This window comes from Acyrthosiphon pisum, chromosome X (assembly GCF_005508785.2).
Source record: "Acyrthosiphon pisum isolate AL4f chromosome X, pea_aphid_22Mar2018_4r6ur, whole genome shotgun sequence".
NCBI lineage: Eukaryota > Metazoa > Arthropoda > Insecta > Hemiptera > Aphididae > Acyrthosiphon > Acyrthosiphon pisum.
In genome coordinates, this window is record NC_042493.1 from 61,486,917 (window position 1) to 61,510,480 (window position 23,564).

At 30.7% G+C, this 23,564-nt stretch overlaps 1 protein-coding gene across 1 annotated transcript in view; it reads left to right on the forward strand.

Moving 5' to 3' along the window:
- Positions 1-23,564, forward strand: part of LOC100167576 (carbonic anhydrase-related protein 10) — a 267,663-nt gene that overhangs the window by 113,034 nt on the left and 131,065 nt on the right. Inside the window, exon 3 of the mRNA XM_029487972.1 lies at positions 19,317-19,367. Within this exon, the coding sequence (XP_029343832.1) occupies positions 19,317-19,367 (51 nt within the window). The remainder of the gene's footprint in view (positions 1-19,316; positions 19,368-23,564) is intronic.

Sequence of the window (23,564 nt, forward strand, 5' to 3'; positions counted from 1 at the left end):
GATTCTTACGTAACGATTTTCTTATTTTATTATAATTAAAAACCGAATGACTGTAGATACTTGAAAATTGCACTGAATGTTTATATTAGAATTTTCTATACACGATAAAAATTTGAAAATAAATTGACTCTTTTTGAGCTGCTTACGGACATTGTCATTTTTCAATTTTTTTTTCTATAAATATCAATAAAATTTTATTTGTTTGGTAAAAATGCTTGAAAATTTAATGCAAGGCTCTTGATATATTGTTACAATAGCAATTGTAAAATATTAAAAATACACATTTTTTTTATAAGCATTTGAAGTTGAAATTTTGACAACATTTATCAAATTTAAAGTTAAAAAATTATTTTGTAGTTACAAATTTATAAAATGTTCAACTTTTATATCTAAGGATTGAAAATTTAAAACAAGATTTCACGTAAATATTTAATTCTGTTACCAAAAATTCTAAGTAATACATAGGCACGGTTTATTTGACACATAGTACCACGGTTTGTTGTTGATGTATAACGCGTTACCTAATGGATATTGTGATATGATTAATTTGGAATTTATTATTGATACCTATTATAGGTCAATTTTTTTTTAATACTATAGATAAGTATACCTATAATAGGTATGTCTAATACCTAGACTGACGAACCGTCTCCGCTCAGAATCGTTTTTCTTATACAGTGATATTATATCATTGAATTCAAATGTAATACTATCCATTATACAGTGACCCACTTGTAACCTACTGTACAGCAGATTGACATCCACTTACCCACCTTTTTTAATCTAAATTTCACTTCATTGCCCAATCTTTTACAAAATATCAGTATTATAAACCTTGGTGGAATTAAAATAATATAACCTATGTGATATGAGTTTTTTAACAAAGACAGAGTTCCAGTATACAATGCGTTAATAACTCGAAAAATATTGAATAAACAAGTAGGTATATTGTTATCTCTTAATAATATTATTAACGAGACATTTAAATCACTCCAAAGTTATACCAGCGGCCGCTTTAATAATAAATTTGTAATTTATTAAAAGTTGTGCGCGAATAAACATAAGCATAACCTGACCCATTAAGAGTTTATAATAATTTTCGTCTTGTGCGTAGGTAATGTATGCGTACACAATATTCATAAATTATTAAAACAACTGGTAGGTATATCTATTTCATAATAATATCATAATAATTTGAAGTATGTTATACAAAATTACGGTGGTGTATATCATGTATAGGTTCGTGGTAGGTACGTCATTTGACCATAGTAATAATAACTAATATTTTAATAAAATGTAATTGTTCATATTTCGTATCGCATTATACCTATATGGTTTTAGTCATCGGATATACGCTGAGGATAATAATGTTAAAATAATAACACATTTAAATTCAGCGCGTGACATCAAATATAATAATAATGAGTGTTTTTTGCACAGAGGTAATTATTTGATGAAAAAAAAACTAGCGTGACCCACAGTAGTATAATTATTTAGCCAGCAGTACAAAGGTTGAAAGATATGGGCGTGACGAAGTCAACATTTAATTTGTTAAAAATATGTTTCAGGAATTCGTTCTTAATTAATATTGTAAAAAATGACGTGTGCGCAATTTCGACGGACAACAATATTAATAGCTGCAGGCTATAGAAATCGAAATGATATTGTTCGAATTTATAATTTTAATTTCGTTGACCATCGATATTATTAGTGTTTTCTGATCGATTTAAGAATTTTTCGTTGTTCCACGATATCGATTCAATATTGTTTTCTGATTCGTTAAAATCAATTTCAAGCCCAGAATTATATATTATGTGATGATTTGACCAGATAGCGTTTTAGGGTTGGCATCCGTATAACTATTCAAATAGTAGGATTTACGAATTTTTGTCGGTTTGAATGATGACAAATAATAATAACAGTCATTCGTTTCAAAAATATAATATACGTCCATTAAAATATACGGTTACTGGGGGTATAGTTTGGTTACCGGAGGAAGTAGTTTGGTTATCCGAAAAACGAGCCATGTGGGCGAGTGGGGCGTATTCGCGGTGGGTGTAGTTTACCGGTTTAGGAGTTTGTAACACCTACCACAAAACTACCCCTATAATCAGCGTTTTTTTTTCATTTTTAGATTCATATCATAATATTAATAAAATATTATGAAACTCTTTAACTTTTTTTATACGTTGACTTTCTGACTTTTGTCAGTGAAACACCGATAAGATCCGTAACGTATTAGAGGGAGGGGGAGTAAGTGCACCTTGTTGCGTGCGATGATTTTTTGGACGTGCATCGTTTCTACCAAACACTAAATTTTCGTTTCCCGATAAAACAAAAAAAAATTTTTGAATTCCGTTGAATCGTTTTTTTTTTCAAAAGTAATTATCGTTTGATATTTAAGAATACCACTAGTCATCATAATTCTGGTGGCGTGTAGTTAGGTTTAGGGTTTTTATGGTATTCTGAAAATTGTATTTCTTAAGCCAGTACGTTACCAACCACCATATATGGTCCACTTTAAGTGATAATATAATGTAATGTAATAACATAGGTATTATGTTTACGTGGAATAAAAAATAATTGTTAGCTATTCCATGCACATATTTCAATGGACAGTTTTTCTAATTTACTTACTAATAATTTATACATACAATTAATAAACAACTCAAAATTAAATATTATCTGAAAACCAAAAATATGAATCATTTAAAACAGATAAATATTAACACGTAAACTGCAATAATAAAGTAGCTATACAACTTAAACCATAACCTATATCGAATTTTTGAAAACATTACCTACCTATCTATAATATTATGAAACATGTACGCATAAATACAATTTTTTCGATCTTGTGAAAACGAAATTGTTTGCTTCAGTAGAAACAAATAACTTTCAATTTTCCTTGTCCCTTTAGGAGGTGGTACATTTATATTGACATATTATTTTCATGTATTATTAATTATATCAAAAAAAACAAATATATCATGTAATATAATATTCATTATTGGCATAGATAGGTAATATGATTTTGGGCTGGGTACAACCTTCTTTTTTTCTGGATATTTGAGTAATAAGCAATTATACTCCTGAGTATTATATACTCCTGATGAAACATTAGATGAGCTATAATATTATATTTTGTTACATTTTTACGATCATAATACATTTGACCAAAAAACCCCTCATACGTATTATAAATATAATACAATTCACCAATATTATATTAGTAAGGGTAGCATAGATAGATGGTTTAATTTACTGTAAGCTAACGAAATAAACTTGACGATAATTGTCTATGACAAATTTGTTATACTTTACGTTTTAAGAATCAATTTTTTTTTTTTGAGGAGGAAGTGGCTAAAATTAGTGGCCCATGGGGCATAAAATGACAAAATACAATTCTGTACCTATATGGTTTATAAATTGTAATATGATAAATTAATAATATGACTTTGATAATTTCGTTATATCAGATAAAAATTGTAACGTACACATTTTCTCAAAAAACATCGACTGTCAATGAATTCACATCCCTACCAAAAAAATGATAAAATAAAATTGAATTTTTATGATCTCAACATTGATTAAAACCTAAAGAGTACAGTAGAATACATTTTAAACACATACCTACCTAGGAAGAAAACCCACAAGCACAAGACAATAATAATATAATATAATGTCAACATCGTTGCCAAAATGCATTGATATTTGCTGAAACAAAAGTATTATATTTTTTTTGTGCATTTTATGGTTTTATTATTTTAATAAAACCGATCCTTTAAAATGTGAAACCATCCAATACAATGCAATATACCTAGAAATTCTTTTTATTATTATTGATTTTTTTTTTTTTTTTTGAACACTATTGTAGCAAAATTTAAATTGTTTATATCAATAAAATGTAGGCACATGGAACTCATGTTGCAGCACTTTAATATAGAAGTGAATCAAAAGTCGACCAAAAGTAAAATCATAGATTTATTTAAACGGGTTCTCAATTATTTATTTTAGAAAAATGTGTTACAATAATGGTTACAATATTAATATATTTTATACATAATATGACAAGCACTTATTATGGGGACTCGTTTTACAGGGCTATTATCCAACGCTATATAATTATTGTTATTTTTATGGCCATTCACACCCACACGCGTAAAAATATCGTACCTATAGTTGATTACCGTTAGCGTGGTTATACACTCAAATTTTGTGTTCGGGTTGAATTTTTTAACATCGTTAAATCGAACAAAATTTGTTCATACGTTTTTTCAAAAAACAATGATATTTTAATAATATAATTATAGTCATCTTAGCTATTATAGAGAATATTTAGGTCGGGATTTATAATTTTGATGGCCCAGGTCAAAATAAATATTGTCACCTGTGAGCCACTGAATTTAATACATTTTCATTCCTTACAAATTAGCATCATTATACAATACAACGTTTAAAAAATCACATCTTCACGTTGATTATTTACAAACTAATAAAGTTAATAGTTTTCTTTCTTTTATACTTACGTTGTAGTCATAATACTTAAAAATATTATTTATAATTGTTGTGATCCATTGGTAGGAAAAAAACCTAATATAATTTAGTGGGGCACCAAGAAATGCAAACCCCGTGGTTCTTAAAGCCATCTTTCAAATCCAGCCCTTAATTATTGTTAGAGCAGTATTTGTTTTCTCTTTATGACCCACGCACAACATACAAGATAAATCTCATACACCTAAAATCGCGATTTTTGAGTTATCTATTAAAATACAATTATCTATAATTGCCAAAGTTATAAAGGATAATATTTTTAACGATTTAGCATATTGTCGGTTACATGTTTTGTTATTAACTGACTTGAAGTACGATCCTCAAAAAAAAGAATAACATTTTATAGTTTTATACATTTGAAATATGAGTTTTAAAAAAGAATGCAATATTTAGATAAATCGATATGTATTCACTATTCATACCCTCGGAAATAATATTCTTTGTTATTTAACCTTAACTTAACCTTGCCTTTACTCTAAGGTTACTCAAAAACATACAAAAAAAAATAATGACTTAGTGTGAATGCGTTTTGTCTATGTTTTAGCGAGTGGGCCAGAGAGAGAAAATAACAAACGGTGCGATTATCATCTTAATATTAGTGGTGATGACGATAAAATATGGAGCTTTCCCAACCCTTGTAGTCATTATAGACGATGTAACGACGGGTATTCTCGATTAAATAATAACCCTATAATTATTATTAACGTCATACTAGGTTTATTACACTTGTGTCATCGTTGTGTATAACGCTTACTATATCTACTTATTTTTAACACGATTAACATGCCTACAATGCTGTCGATAACGCGTTTTTTTATGTCACGCGACTTTTGCATTTTATATTTGATTACTTATTATTTTACTTGTTGTGTAAGACATTCAAAATAAAAGAAACGAAATTTTTACATTTTAAATGGTTTTATAATATTTAGACAAATCGATAATATTATGTATTAGGTAGGTATGTATATTGTATAATCAAGCCCATATTTTCTTTTCTTTTTTCTTTTTTATTGTTCTTAAGCATCGGAAATTATGGTCATTAGCATTTTGTAGGGGCCCCGTACGGTTGGCTGAAGAACACGTGTATGTCGTGCGAGGATTCGTCGCTAAAAACCCAGACAAACTAGCAACGTCGGCTTACACTTCCCTCAGAAGACGTTAGTGACCGAGGCCAACTACCGAGCCACACCAGCACCCCCCCCCCCCCCCCAATATTTTTCTATAATTGTTGTTATGGTTTATTGTACTCTATCAAAAACATAAAAAAATAAAAGAACGATTTAATAAATAACAAACATTACTATCTTAATAATATTATAAAATTATGTTGAGACTCAATATAAGTAAGTCGATATGATTATAAAGACAAAACAGATTTAAAATACCAGCATAGAAAAATATAATAATATAATATCAGTTTCGATGACGATGATATAATATAATACGGTGCTTTTCGAGTCTCGTGTGTAGATTAATGGGTTGACGGTGTGACGGTCTTCTCGATTAAATAGTAATTTTATTATTATTATTATTATTATTGTCGTACCGGGTTTATTACACTATCGGCGTCGTCGTGTTTTAAGGGCAGACACGTCGGCGTCGACGTCCTCATAATAATATATAATACGATTAACACTACTACGCTGTCGATGACTCGTTTAATATGTCTAGCAACTTTTGCGTTCGCTTGGCGGTATATTTCTGCATATTATACGACGTAGAAAGTGCATAACATATTATTATTATGCCTATGTTAGTTATATGTGTCCTTGTGACGATCCTCCATAAAAATGTATCGATCATCGCGGTTGACAAGAGACGATACGCGCATTCGACGAGGTCGTAAAAAAAACTCCGTCCACGTATTTTCACATAATAATACGGAAAACTATAAAAGTTTTATCATATTATATTATGCCGCTTGACTTAATGCCCGGCCAGTTTCTGTACGACATTATGAACACGACGATCAGGCACTTCCTACACAGCATGTAATATATTTATATTATATAGTTTAATCGCAGTTTATCAAAATTACTCAAGAGACATTTTAAGTTTCAATTTCTAAGTAATTCGAGTAATTATTTTTTTTTAACTAATTTTGAAAATTTTGAAAATTTAGGAGTTCATCGATTAGATACTATATGCCAGAAATTTTCTGGGGGCTAACCTAATTCTACACCCCCCCCCCCTACCAATTGTTCCAAATATTATAACGGTGGTAGGAAATTTACAAGAGAAATTTCCAAAAAAAAAAAATATGTTATTATTTGTTTTTATTTACATAAATTTTGTTGTGATAGAATAACAATACCTACTGTGAAAGTATTGCCTTTACAACAGCACAAATATAAAATATTATCATTTTATATGTATATATCAGTTATTGGTAATATGTTATATGTAAAATATTTCAATATATATATATATTATTTTTACACGTCGTAAGTAAAAAACTTAAACTATTAAAAAATAAAATTCAAATTTAAATTTTTATATTTTTATATTTTTAAAATTAAAATTTTTTATTTCAGAAATTTTCAGAAATGTCTTCTTAAAAATGTCTTGAATATTAATTTTCTGAAATTTTACACCACTAGCGTATGCCATAGGGCATAGAGATTAATTTGTGAGTTATTATAAAATGGTGACGCCCCATACAGCTTCAAGTCAATGAACAATTCCAAAAACAAACTTTCTATCGCTTACAAATTAAGCTCACTATACAACGTCTTACGATATTTGTCTGGTATAACTTGATCAAAGTGAAAACTAAATTCTTGTAGTGTACTCATGTGAATGCCACTCACAGGAACTCACCATGTTCCAACCTTAATTTTGTATTTATTGGTATTTGGTGTACGAAAATTCATAACACTTAAAATTTAAACACCTACGACTTGAAAGCATAAGTTTATTTATTAGATATTTAAAAAATAGCTAAGTTTAATTTTTTTTTTTTGTTTTTAGAGGTTAAAGTCTTGACGACATTAAATATTCATACGTGTAATATGGGATTATCCTTAACATATTTTTTGTAATTTTTCAAAAAATATCAATCTTTGAAATTTGAAACATTCCACTATTACTTAAATTATTGTTTTCAATAATCGATAAAGTTTTCCAAATAATTATAAAAATTATTAACTATTTATGGACATTTGATGTTAATATTTTGACAAAATTAGTTATTACTATTATATTATTTCAAACGATGAACAACGGATTTATTTTGGAGTAATTCAAAAATATTATAATAATAGTTATTAATATTGTAAAAAGCCCTACCCAATATAAAAGACAAAACCGCTGTATTATGTTATTATTAATTCACGACCTTGTGCGTAATTATTATTATTCGATTAGCTCCATTTAAATGCAGCTTAATACAACATTTATAATAATATCGCTTTTTTTAGTTTTTTTACCGTCCACTTCGTCGTCGTCGTCATCTGGGTGGGTGACTATTAAAGAATAAATAGGTTATGAGTTGATAGCACTCGCGGGAAGGCACATGGCGATGTGCTATCGCGATGACCCTTATACTCGGAAAACGCTAATGCATGCTCTGCTCTATATTGGTTTTAATTTTCTAAATAGGCATTTTATCGAACAGCGTAATATAGGTCCTCGAAACGAAAGCGTACAATAATTTATTATGTTATAATAACATCGCATAATAATAATTAAGTCCACAGAATTTCGGTGCACACCAAGGAGTGGGGGGGGGACGATTTGGCTTTTTCGTAAATATAACCGTCACGCATATAATAATAATATATCATGTGAACCAGAACAACTCGATTATTATTATAGCTAATGCAACGCTCGGTATACCTAGTGATCAATTTACTCAGCATTTATCAGTCGCCAAAGAGGGTGGGAAATGGCATCCTACCACTTTTTATAATTTACATTTTCCATCCCTTCACTTATTTCGAACCACTTTGACTACGACTGGCACTACAGATACGGTCACTTTCATCGTGATTTTTAATAAAAATTTCCCAGATAACAGTGAATAATAATATGCCAGCCATTATGTGATAGGAGAGTTCCTAGAAATTAAATTAAAACTGTTAAAGTAAAAGTTAAGTAAATCCTTGCAGTTATACTTACGAATTTAAAGTGAAACAAATAAAATTGGTACGTAAATTCCAATACAAACATAGTATACCCTTCTCTAGATAAGAGTTCTTGTTTTAATATATTTTTTATTTAGACCATAGCTGTAGCAATACAACTGCATGTTAGCTGCAACTGAACAATAATTTAATTAATTGTTAAGGTGAAATAAAATAACGTCATGAAGGACAGAGTGGAGAGACTTCCCAATGAGAGGTACTTCCTTGTGATACAGTAGTTCAACTAAGTTTATATACATATAAAATAATACCGAATTATTCTTTTTTTAATTCCCCGCAATTAAATTTTAGTGATTTATCACAGCTAATTATATATGCATAGTTGGATGCTTAAAATATGTTTGTTGATTTATATTGCAAATATAACCCCTTTATCCATTATTACAAATTAGAATTAAAACTAAATCATATAATAGCTAGTCTTAAACGGTAATTGGTATAATAGTCTTGAAAAAAAATGTGTTAAACATCAATATTAATGTGAAACAAGCTATATTATTATAGATAATTGAAAATTTTTGATTTTGAATTACTTACTAATTCAAGGTGATCATAGTTGGTGGGCCAATTTACACATTTATAAACAATTAGGGAGTCGCCAAAAGAAAAATAATAATTTTATTCGTATTTTATTTTATAACCAACATAATATTATTATAATGTAATACACATGTTATCATATTATTATTATAAAATACGTAATATACGTAATGTACTTATATACGGAATATTATTATTATTAGTCGGTGGTATGACCAACTGTCACCGCGTCATATCTCACCACCTTAGATTTTCTTTTTTTAAATTCATCACACTCATAAAGTACACTAAATGAATTAAATATATTTTGTAGGTACTATCTAGTACATATTATGATGTCTTTTAAAAAGACCCCAAAAAAAGTGTGACAACATAATCTGGTGATATTTATGAAAATATAAAATATAAAGTAACGTTTGTTGCAAATAAGTTACTTTGTTAACTCAGAATAGTAATAATGTGTAACTCGACCGAAAAAAAAACGCTAATTTAAAATATTTTAATAATATTGCAATTTTGAAAGGTAATATTTGTAGTGTAGTTTGATCGCCAAAAAAAAAAATAACTTCCACAACTACACTGGACTATATTTTTTAGGTGGGTACATCGTTACGGTGGTGCGATGATATTCGATTGGATATTATAATAATAATGCGGTCGGTGTTTTAGTGCTATGGAGCGATGAGGGGTGAGGGTGGCGATGACACGACCGTACACCTCGTGGCTGGGTTAATAGATCGTTCTCTAGCGGCGTGGGTGTGTGGGTGCGTGTGGGTACGGGTAAGAGTGTGTGCGTGTGTAGGTACGGATAAGTGTGTGTGTGGGTACGGATAAGTGTGGGTGTGTACGGATAAGTGTGAGTGCGTGTGTGTGTGCATAAAACACCGTCCGCGCACGGTCGTATAACAATTAGAGATCGCCGGACGAGATAAACGCGCGCGCGTTTTAATTAATTCGAAAACGGAGGCCGTAACGCGCGCGATGTTTGCCCGCCCGACCGGCGGCCGACCACCGACCGTCGGACCGACGCGACAGTCACCTCTCTAATGTGCGCTACATACGGTCGCGCGCGCCGCAATAACAATAACAGTAATAATATTACGGGCGGCGGCCGCGTAACGACCGCAATAACTTTTGGCCGGTTGATTCGTTTAATTTCGCCCGACCGCGAGCGCCGCCGCCCGTTATCGCGTTTGTGCGAATCATTTTAACGCCGTTTAATGATAATAATAATTATAATTATTATCATTTCACCGCCACCGCGAAACGCGTGTAAGTACGCATGTGATAACAATAAAACCAACGGACGTGCCACGTTATCATTATATTGTGCGGTCGTGGCGTAACAGGGTAAAAAAAAGCTGAGAGGGGGGCGAAATAAATGTATTCGCCAAAATCGAAACCATAACCTAATAATATTATGATATCGCTATTGTTTGTTTTTACACATTATAAGTCTACAACTCGTTTTATGGCTTAGCGATATTAGAATCGTAGGTAGGATTTACCCGATATCGTTAAATAATAATATTAGGTATATTGAATTTATATAGAAATATAATATTATTAGGTCATTTTTTCGATCAATATCACATTGTGATGACGTTTATAATACGTTAACATAATATTATTATGCAACTACATCAGGAGTAGCCTGAAACAAATTTTCCTATAGCCCTACATATATATATATTCGATGATTTAGTACAATATAAATTTTAATAATTTGGAACTTACCCGTTTAAATATGGATTTACATTTATCAACTGTTTCACGAAAATCACCAGGTTAATAATTTACAGTAAAAAAGGTCGGTTTTCTTATTTTGAAAAAAGGAAGTTTATATCGCCACAGGACATTCTTAAATAAATTCCAAACTGCATTATACACTGTATTATATCTCACATACACATTTTATTATATTATACGGAGTGATTGTCTTATCTTAGACCAGACAATATCTTTGAAAACACAATAATTCGCTCTCAGAAGATATTTTAAATTATTACTATTTCAAAGAACATAATATTTTACGATCGTCCACAGTGGGTGTGTGTGTGTTCAAAAAAAAAAACTAAACGGATTTCACAATTTACAATAGGTACATTGTATCGTATTTCTTAAAGGCGCACTGCCGGTTCACTATCAAAAAAATTAATCACCCTGTACAGTGATAATAATATTATGTAAAACACGTAGAAAACGCGACCTTGCACGCGAACGTGGTCCTATTTGCTGTCGGCTTCCTTCCGGTTAACGACCACTGTCCCCCTCCACTACCACCACGCATCTAACCATCATGGAAAAAACGCGCATCGGTCTTAAACTCATTTTCACCGACCGGTCGTTTTTTTTTTTTTTTTTAATAGTACCGTATAAATGTACGAGTGTATAATATAACAATAAAATATACATACGATTATACAAACGAATATAATAATATATACAAACGTAAATAATAAAGGTGCGATTTTACGACGCCGTAGATCGGACATAATATCATAAAGTAGGTACGCACATGGATATATTATGTGGTTTACTAGTACGTTATTAAATATTATAATTACGAAATTAGAAATTATGTAGTGTTCGAGTGACCAAAGATTGGCAGCAAAATATGTACATATTAATATAGCGCTATTCGTATTTAAATCATGTATAGATATTTTGAAATCGATTTCCCCTACACAAATAGAAAATGGAGTCTCCGATTCTAATAATATAAACGTAAAATAACAAAGTTCTCCAATGTAACACACGTCATATTATATGTGGTTATACCAGGGCTCGAAACTGGTTTCAAAACTGATTTCGGAAAGTGGTATAAACCGTTATAAAACTGAAACTGAAAACAAAATCAATAACCATTTAGAACATTAACTTTAAAAATTAAAACCGAAACCAGAAAAAATTGGATACTAGTATTAAATTTAAAACCAAAACAAGAAAAAATTTGATACCGGTATTATAATTAAAAGCCAAAACCGAAACTTAAAATATAATTTAAAAAACGTTATTTTTTTGAAAACCTTTGTATCTTGACATTTTGGAAAGTTTACTTTATAAATAAGGCGATTCGAACGCTCGATCCAGTGATTAAAAAAAAAGAGGGTGGGAGGGAATGGAGATGGAGGGAATCTCCTCGTCCAATCGTCATTTAACCGCCACTGGGCTTGACCCGTAAACTTAAAATAAATAAATAAACATCTGTAACACACCATTAAAATCTGTTTATATTATAATACATTTAAGCGCACGTTACGATATAATAATATTATATTGTCCATATGATGTAAACGATCGTTTAAGACACTTTTACTCGCGACGAGAACAGTTTCAATTCGGATAATTGCTATGCTTGGGTGACGCGATGTCACAGTTAGTGTTGTTGGCGTGTAGACTGTCAATTATACGCGAATGTCATTTATTATTACCGTCACCGATAATGAAAAACGGCGGCACGCTGGCGCAGACCATGAGGTTTTCCGCGCGTAAAAATAGTTAGGGTTGTTAATAAATTGTGACAAATAAAACGACGACGACGACGACCGAAGTCCGTCTGCAGTTATCGTCAGATAAATCGAGCGCGTTATCGTGTGGTGAGGACGATTTCGTTGTACAACGTAATGATATTATCGTCCAGAAAATCAATCGTATTTAATGTATTGCTTCCGTACAAATCGTGGTAACCGAAAACAACGATTAGGCGTTATAGGTACGGGATAATATTATTACGAGATAGTTTCACAGTCGACGAAATAATCATAAACGAAGTTACCATTACATTATTCATATAATATTATATTATACGGGGCTATTCACCAAGCATGCCCAACCCATGATCTTATAATTTATTCAAATTCTGATAAATATTATTATCAAATAATTGATTTTTTTTTAAAACTCGAGGAGTGTCCTGCCATGATACAAACTTCAGCTTTTAAAATGAGAGCCCTCAATGTTGATGTACTTACCTAATTCAATATTTGAGTTTCTCAGTTATCAACATTTTATACTAAGGATAATAGTCGTTCAAAGTAGGTTTGTAAACATAATATACAATAGTTGCAGTATTAGATATAGAATTAATATTATACTTTGAACAATTTGAACAAATCATAAATATTATTAATATACTTATATGAATTATATATTCCAAACCTATTATAATGGTATTATACTTAGTACACAAAGTTAAGTAACTCAAAAACTACTAAATCGAATTTCGATTTGACGAAATTTTAAGAAAAATTATCTGTTAAATAATTTACAGCAAGAAAGGGTGGATTTTATTAAAAAAAACAAGTATGTGTGTACACAGTTCCGTATTACACAAATATCAATAATTTTAAAATAATATGTTCTTTTAGTACAGCGTTTCTTAAACTGTGTTCCGCGGAACCCCGGGGTTCCGCGGAGATCACTTCAGGGTTCCGTGAAGCTTAAGTAATCTTTTTCAAAATTGTCAAGAAAATTACTTAAAAATGTCTAACTAAAGATTATTAATGGGCAAAAAATGTTTGTATATTAAATAATAATGTATATGTCATATGGAATAGTCTATCTCTATACTCTAACCAGTCTAACCTATACACTAACCTCTATACTTCTATAATGTATTGTGGTCTTATTTAATAGTGCTTATACAGTTATACAGTTTGTATACAGAAATAATATTTGAACGTCGTTGATAAAAATACTAATTGGTTATGACCGTCCGCGATAGCATGAACTTAAGAGAAACGACCGTCGATAACGAAAAGCATACGAGTAACATAAGTACTAGTACTATTCATAAATAATATTTGTGTGTCGTTAGTAAAAATACTGATTGGTCACGACCGTCTAAAATTTAGTATTTTTTTAAATTTCAAATATCGGATTTTGAATAACTGCATTATTGAAGAAAAAAATGGGTGACAGCATACTTGATGAATCATCCTGCATGTATACTGACATAATGTTGGACAAGGAGTGACTCCTTCCCCTCCTCCGTTGGCTGTTGCCTAATCAATATTGGTACACATATCGGTAAAATATGCGAAAAACAGTAATTTTTTTTATTAGGCTCGTAAATATTACGTTTTGGATTCAACCCTATATGTATATTGTACATAATATTGTAAATATTATATTATATAGGACGCGTGTGTTTTCTTATACATTCGTTCTGACGTATTACCATGGATCCCATCAAGTGTTATATTATTTTTTGGTTACTTTACCTATAAAATGTAAAATAATAATCCTCCGGCCCGCTACATGTAAGATATGTGCGATTTGTAAATGTAAAAAGTAGACTCGTTTCATCCTTTGTTTTGTGTATTAAATATAATATAATTTACTAATTTTTCTCCACACTAATTTTAATTCTACATTAAAATTGTACTCGCCACTAAGAATAAAGAAGTGTCTTATCAAATTTAACATCAAAATCGTATCGTATCTCCCTGTTGGGTATTTGTCTGTCACTGATACAGTGACGCGCCGTATCAGAGATCGACAGCGTTTTTTAGCTACATCCACCTAACACGTCTTACATTCAGTTTATTTGTATTAAATATTAACTAATAATACACTTTAAAATTCGATACTTACATAATATACTGAAAGTTTAAGGTAAACATAAAAAAAGGTAGGGTTTAACATAATTATACGACAATTACATTGATTGTAGACTGTAGTATAAATGTATAATATTATACAACTCATTAATATTATAACTTACTTCACTGGTGCAATGCTATTCGTTGTGTTTTAAAACTTGATTCAGGGAAACGATGATAAATGAAAAAAACTACGAGACATTATTTGCAATGACTTTTTTTTCCACGTAAATGTTAAATTTTTACAGAATGGTAAAATGTATATGTAATTGTTTTTTCAAATAAACTACACACTGCATATAATTTTTCTAAATTTAAAATGTGAAAAGTCTTACTTACAGGCTACACAATTAAAATATCAATTCATTGTTTGAATTCAAACAAGTGGTCGGCACGGCGACTACCTTAGCGGAGTCCCATTTTTGTCTTTACGTACTTTATAATATACTCAAAATAATACACAAAATTTATATCGGCATACAGTATGAATTTTAGCTGCAAGTAATGTTTTTAAATAAACTTAATAACATATTATATCTATACTAATATCATAACTACCTATTATTATCAAGTCTTCCTTAATTTTGTTTTTACAAAATGTATTAAACGGCGTGATGTATAGGCAATTTAGGTACACAACCGTAGTAGTACGTAGTAGGACGTTTTAGGAGGACATATTATTATCGCATTGATACGCGTTGTGTCCGAGAATTCATAATCCTTCTAGGTAACTGATTGTAGTATTCGTGTGTTATCGCACTTCATGGTAAACCATACCTATAATTATTGTTGAAGCATAATATTATTGGCATTGTTAGTAGTTGTTGATCTAGTCCGGTGAGGTCATATTAAGTTAGGAGTGATCAATGTTAAATACAGGTATAATACGGGAAATTTATTTTTTAATTATTTTTGTTGAAATTTCAGTCGATTCCCTGACAAAATATGCAACTGATATTGATGTTAATCATATGTGAATCTGTGCATTATATTTGAATATTACCGATAACGGAAGTTTTGACTATTTGTTTCAAAAAAATGATAAACTTTATAGCTTACCAAAAATAATCACAAAGCAGAAAATTAAAATAACGAAAACTAAACAAAATACTTTTTCGTGTATATGCTATGAATGTGATCTATTTGCCATTATACACAAGTTAAAATCTAATAATAATACGATGGTCACCCGACGCTAAATGAATCACAGTACCTATATAATATTATAAAATCGCATTTTTACATAACATAACTTTTTATGAATTACGTTTTATTTTTAAACGGGGTAGTTCGCACGTTATTTTTGCTTTGATATCATTTCAGGCAATTAACATTGGAGCGCAGCTGAATTAAACCCATTCAAATATTTTACTATTTAAAAAATTAGAATTGAGTACGTATATTAGTTTCCTTTATTATGGTAATATTTCTGTTGAATAGCCCTGAATTCATGCGATTTTAAAGTTCAAGTATGACCTGCGATGTACCGTCTATAAGTCTGTAATATTCATAAACAATAACGTGCAGCTGATCAATCGCATCGGTCACACAATTAAATTATTTGTACTACAACTCGTTGTTTGATATCGTATTGAAACGGAAAGAAAAAAAATGGAGAGATTAAAACATATTATTATAATTACCTATACAATGAATATTCCGTTAAATATAATCCTACCAACCTTCAATTTCCAACCCCACTTTCATGGGGACTTATATTTGCACGGTACCCTGTACAGGTGCACTGGTTGCGCTTCCCTTGCACCAGCCTTGTAGAGCAGTTTCAAATGTTTGTACATTTACATACTTTCATTGTTGTATGCGAGGGGCGTGATGTACCCTCCCACCATTATCCTCCCCTCCCACGTGTCTACAGTCTTGGTGCAATATCGGACCCAATTATAGTATAACATTTGAATCTGGGATCACATGGTAAAACTTATAGTAGTACTTACATACAGTATGATGATTTATGGACAGTCTATTTAAGTCAATTGAAATAGGAAAGAAAAAGATGTTTCTCCTCTTTGACCCAACTAGTGCAGTTTTTATAACACAATAGGATTTTAGACTCAATTAGTGTAACATACTATTTGAATCTGGGACCCTAAAACCCTAACCTGCAGTATGTGCCACATGATACATGTAAATCATAATATAATATCATGTTGATAATAGTTAAGTTAATTTACTCATTTCCAAATAATTATCATAACCCGCACAGTATCCACGTATGTTATGTTATTATTTACATGATAATAATTAGATATTGTATTATTGATTAAATTGCTAGTGGGCAAACCGTCGCTGTTTAGTAGTATTGTTCACCGCAAAATAGTTAATTATCGTGACCTTCACATGCATAATATTATTAGATATATCAATATATGTATCTAAAACTACTGTCAAACAAACGGAAATTATAAATAACAATCTCGTAAACAACACCGCCCGAGTGCGCACAAACTGTACAAACTATACAAGGTGTAACAAAATGACCTGATAAATAAAATAACTATTGTTCTAATCAATATTTCACATGCTCGCACTACGATTAAGATATGCAATTTTTTAATAAAAAAAAAATTTAAAAACGTTTATTGAAGTCAAGTAGTTTTTTTTTCAATACGAATATTTTGTTTGAGTACCTAAATTAATTTTAATCATAATAACTTTTTTCAAAATATTATTTTTAGACATAAGTAAATCTTAAATCATAATATAATATTATCCATACCATTTTCGTATTTTTTTTGTCATATGTTTAACTTATACCTATCAATTTGTATTTCTCATTTGTCAGGTATTTGTGTTACACGCTGTATATTGTGCATATCGTCATATAAGTACCTACACATAATATTATCGTGTGTGGAAACTTTGTTGTTATTTTTTTTTTATTCGACCCTCGCGGTTTCAAAGGTCAGTGGTATCAGTGTTTGGCGGTCGGTGTGTAAAAAATAACAATTTCGAACGGTTTTCAACTATTCACGAGCGTATTGGCAAAAAGTCGTTTTTCGCGCGTGAATAAACTTCAACTATAAACACTGTTTACAACTGCTTCAACTTGCTAGTTTGTCACCTCTGTCACGCGTTGTTTTGTTTTCCGGACGAATACAATCGTTATTATTATTATTATTATTATTATTATTATTATGTTGTTGTTTTCACATACTACACGTACTCGTGGGGGGGGGGGAGTGAATATGGGGATTTATATTTTCTTATTAATAAATTGATTAATTGCTGCGTATGAACGTAATATAATCAACTCGACGATGAGACGCTGTGCGTATGAAGTGAATTAATCGACAAATCTAACCTCGACCGTCTCCTCTTGTCATGCCTCTCTCGCAGTGTAATACGGATGAAGTTAACAGCCATCAATTAAATTTTCAACCAGACTCACAGAGTCTCTTTTGACGACGACGATGATGACGACGATATAATAATATTAATATATCAATTTATTGGAGTTGAAATATACCTTGTAGTAGTTACATGTAAGTGTCTGGAGACAAATAATAAACAAATAATAGGTATATAAATACGTTTAATAGGCTTTGGAATAAAGCGAAATTATTATTCATAATATTGTTGTCCATTATTATTAAGCACCTGTTGCCGTTATTATAATAATACGCCGTTACGAGCAGTATACAATGAACGAACAGGCGTGTGAGTGTATTTCCTTTCAAACGAACATTTTTTATTTTTTATTTTAATACAGTCCATCAGTAAATAATTAGTTTAATACTTAAACTCTATATTACAATAGTATAATATGCCTTTATATTAATTATCATTATTAAGTAGGTACCGAAAATACTAAAATTTTCAAATCTTTCAAGTAAAGGAAACGTAAACACACCTGATCGTTTTTACTACTTACTTTTTAAGTTTAATTGTGTATTTTAATTTTAATAGGTACTATACAAAATAGTATAACACATGTCAATGTGTTTCACAGAATATTAATTTATTTTCAAATTATTTTTTGATTTGACTTTCGTTCAAATATGACGTAATGGATAATCTTATCATCATAATTACAACACACAGTATGTACACTAAAATTGTATGTGAGTTTTCTGCAAAATGACTATAATCGTTAGCTTATTAAAATTGTACGTTATGCAACTTAGGTCCTATTCCAAAATATATTATACTTATGTCAATACTTGAGTAACGAGTACTGACTGATTAAATATTTAATTTAGTTAGATGTATATATTTACTAACCTAACCTAAGGTACCATAAAGTACGTATAAATACATTTAATTGATATTAATTGATATTAATTGATTTCTTATGAATTTTTGGAAAAAATTAAGGAAAACAATAATAGGTTGTAACACTGTTGATGGTAAAATATACAAATATAAATGTAGTAATATGAAGCAAGAAATCCATCAAAAATGTATTATTCAATTTAACTGACTAAATAATTATTAAAATTTTTTTCAGTTTTGTCCACGGTTAGCTGGGAAGATTGGTGGACATACGATGGTATATCAGGTAAACAGTTGTATAAATATTTAAGTAATTTGTACATTCTTTATTCATTTAAAATCAATTATAATGTAATGTATATGTTATTATTAAATTGAAAACCATTTGGATTCGAATATGATATAGAAAATAATACTGTAGCAATTTTTAATACTAAACTTTAACCAAACAGTATTATCTAATATATTATTCACCTAACGTAAGACATTGAATTTAACAGGTACTGAAGTCTAAAAATCATACTTAAAACCAATGTTTCAATATTTATTTTAGATTGCAACATCTTTGCGTTGCAACGTTTTTAGTCTCCGTAAAAATCTATTATTACTGTCATAGGTACGTCATATTCCTTCCGGTCGAGTTCTGAGGAAGATTTTTTTTTTCAAAAAATGTAGTTGTATCAATATATAAACATTTTAACAAGTAGTTTTTCAATTATTTAGCTTTGTGCACTAAGGATAATAGGCCCATGGTAAAGGGTTTGGAAGATATATGGGAAATGGTGATTTAATTTTTTTCAGCAACGAACGCATTAATCCATCAATATTTTTAAAAACGGCTCAAGTGTAATAAATAATACGAGCATTTAAATAACTGTGAAACTAATACTTGTTTGAACTTTAATTTACGTCGATATTTTCAGAAACAAATTGTCTACAAAATAATTTACAATCGAAAATGGGGTGTTCTCATATTTGTTAAAACAAAACTTTGAATCACCACAGGTCTCACCACTCAATTTTGACGAACAATTTAAAAATATGGATTTTAAGTGTATTTCAAATCTCCAAAAAATGTAATGAATTCATTACTAAATGAAAGCATTATTATTGAGCATGTCTGCTTAATTACCCTTTAAATGAATCAAAGAAGATCCTACTTGTACACCTCATTAATATAGTAAGATTGATGGGAAATATCAAGTCGATATCATTGTCCGAAAAGGAATAGAAAATGGTTTGGACACATACCAAGCGCGGAGAGTACAACTGCAAGTTCCTCAAGCAGTACGAAAAATGTTAAGAGTTTTAAAATAATATATCATGGTCTTCGAGTGTAATTAAAAATTTCAAAGATCGAAATTTGAATAAATTCATTATTGGATAGGTAGGGGTAAATGGGGCTGAACATGCTTGGTGGGCATACTCTGTATAAGCTATTATATAGTTAAAGACTGCTCGTACGAACTCAACAATGAGCATAATATACGCGGTTTTCACAATCAGTGTAATGTGCGTAATCCTCACGTGTCAACAGCTGTTCATGTATTATATGTTCCGCCTTAATGAAATTCGTCCAATTTTATTTTCCGCTAAAGCATTCGTCGTGATGTCGACCGCTGAAAAGAGATTACCGCCGGAAAATACGGCGGACGTCTCGCGCACTGCTGTCGGTGGTGGCGTAAAAGTTAACAGACAATACTTAGACAGACGGCGGTGGGAAACTAAAACTGAAAACAATAAAAACGAACGCGACGTTTATGAAATAATAATAGGAAAACATTACGACATTAATCCGCAGTTATGGCGTCGCCGCGCTCGGGGTCGAACGGAAATGCGCTCCTTAATCGTTTTTTCCCCTACATTATATTGCTAACCGGAAGTACCAGCCCATATAAAGCTGCTGTGCAACAACTCTCACGGGCCCTACGAACGTCCGTTGTCTTTGGGTTTATCCCCGATCTCCTGGGCTATTCCCATATCGGCTGCCAAACCGAAAAGTTTAATAATATTTACTTCATGTTATACATAACATAATATAAGCATTAAAATTATAAGTTGTATACAATGTGTATTGTAATAAACAATAAAAATAAACATTTGTCATTTATTATATTTTGATCGGTGGTCGTCATCGTGTTTGATTGTGAGGGCAACTTCCATAATATATAGGTGTATTTAGCATTGTAGCAAGACAAAAATAAACATCTAATAAATAAATAATGTTGTTCTACAAAATTTATATTTTTAATACTTATCTATATGACATATAACATAAAGTACCCAATCGTAGACAAAAATATAATATGTGCATGCTTACAGTACCGAACTGTATAGTAGGTAAATACTGATAAAAAATTGATGAGGTAATGGAAAGGTTTTGATCTAAAACGGTTATGCTCGATCTCGTGCGGGAAAAAATTGAAAACGTGAACTGTACGAGAACGTTTATTATGTATATATATATATATATATTGTATATCTATATAAATCCGTTCAGTTGAACCGAAGCATCGGTGATGACAGAAAACTCAATACGGAAAATCACATAATTATAAGCGTTTAATATACTGCCGAAGATGTCAGTTAGGTTAGTTTGAACCAGGGACTGGAACCTTTCGAATTTGTCGGTATCGGTTCTGGTACTGGATCTGGTACCGGTTCTGGTTCTTTGATGAAAAATAATGAAGGTCCCGGTTCCAAATAATTTCGGTTCCGGTTTCAGATAATTTCGGTACCAAAAAGTATAATAATTTTAAATACTCATCTGGAATTTGGTTTTAACCATTAAGTACCTTTTTAATTTAAAAATTCCAGTTCAGTTCTGGTTCTTTTTATATTAAAATAAAGGTTTCGGTTCTGGTTACAGAACCGGTTCTTGTAGGTTCAGTTCTAGTCCCTGAATTGAAATGGATATCGGGTCCCTATTTGTCCACACGGATTATCATGGGCGTTTAAGGTTACACGATATACACGTGCGATCTGGAAAAAAATTGCCATGAGTATATACTCAAATATGTTGGACGTCATATTATATCTTATTCGTATTATAAATATTATACGTACTGATCCCTAAACGTTCTACTCTGCTGGTACAACGATAAGACAGCGCCCACTCTCCCGATGGTAAGCTCTCCCGGATCAACATTATAATATTTAACCAAAGGAAATAATTTTGTAAACTCTACTGACTTGTTTTAAAATTATATTGCGGTAACACTTCGGTCTGCTCCTCTGCCAAACATAATATATTGTGTTATATGCGAAGTATATTGCACACTCTATTACCCGACCAAACGCGTTTGTATTGACACAGCTCATCAGACACTATCAGACATTAACACAACTCGTACTGTTAGTGCGAACACGGTGATTATATTCGAATGAAACAAATGCAATTTTTTTTTTTAAATTACACTTTAATTCACATGTTTTAATTCATATGCATATTTACCATTACCAATAATTCTGTTTTCAACGCCCTTTTTCATTTTTCAACATGGATATTCGGAGGCGTTTAAGGCAATACGATGACATGAAATAACGTAACGACTCTGCAGAGAGTATATTCTCAAGATTGTTGCAGGTGCATCATAATATATCTTATACGTATTTACTTACAGACTACGAAACGTTCTGTTCTGCTGGTACAACGATACGTTATCATAAATGAGTGGGTTATTATTGGACGTGTACTGATTAAAATATTGATACGGTTTAACAATGTAAGAATAAAATATTACAAAAAAAATGTAATTAATTCCATTTTTATTATCTCGCTTTTTCAATCACTTCACACTTGTCCTAAATTATTGAAATATTACAGTTGTCTCGCACGCTTCAGTCTACCCCCTATACATGTAGTATACTGGATGATTGTTTAAGTATGCTCAGACTTATTTTATCTTTAGTAGTACCTACATTTATTACATTTCTGAAATTTCTAGAATTAATAAGTATAGGTACTTACGGCCATATTCTAAAATTATTGATATTTTTTTAGTAATTCAGTAGTGTCCTGACAAATTTCTATTTTTTAAATGAGAACCTCCTCCCTACCATAATTTTACTGTAAACTATTTAGCGAATGGTTTTCTCGAAAATCTAAATCAAAATTCTATTGAGTAGTTTCTGAGTTCTAAAAATGTTTATACTATGGATAATCCAAAAATGTTTTAGAAATATATTATCAACTGTAATATAATATAATTAGATGTAGCAATTATTATACTTGGACCGTTTTTACAAATTATTTATATTGATAGACCAATAGTAGTTACTATAACGTTTTCAAATCGCCTAAGCTACAATATCTATACTTAACCCATTACCGCAAAGACATATATTTATTCTTAATACCTACGCAAAGTTATATAACTCAATGTTCAATCGATGAAACATATTTATAAACCAATGGGTAATACTCGTGATAGTAAACTGGTACGCAGTTTATGTTATTTAATTCAGTTATAAACGCCTTTTT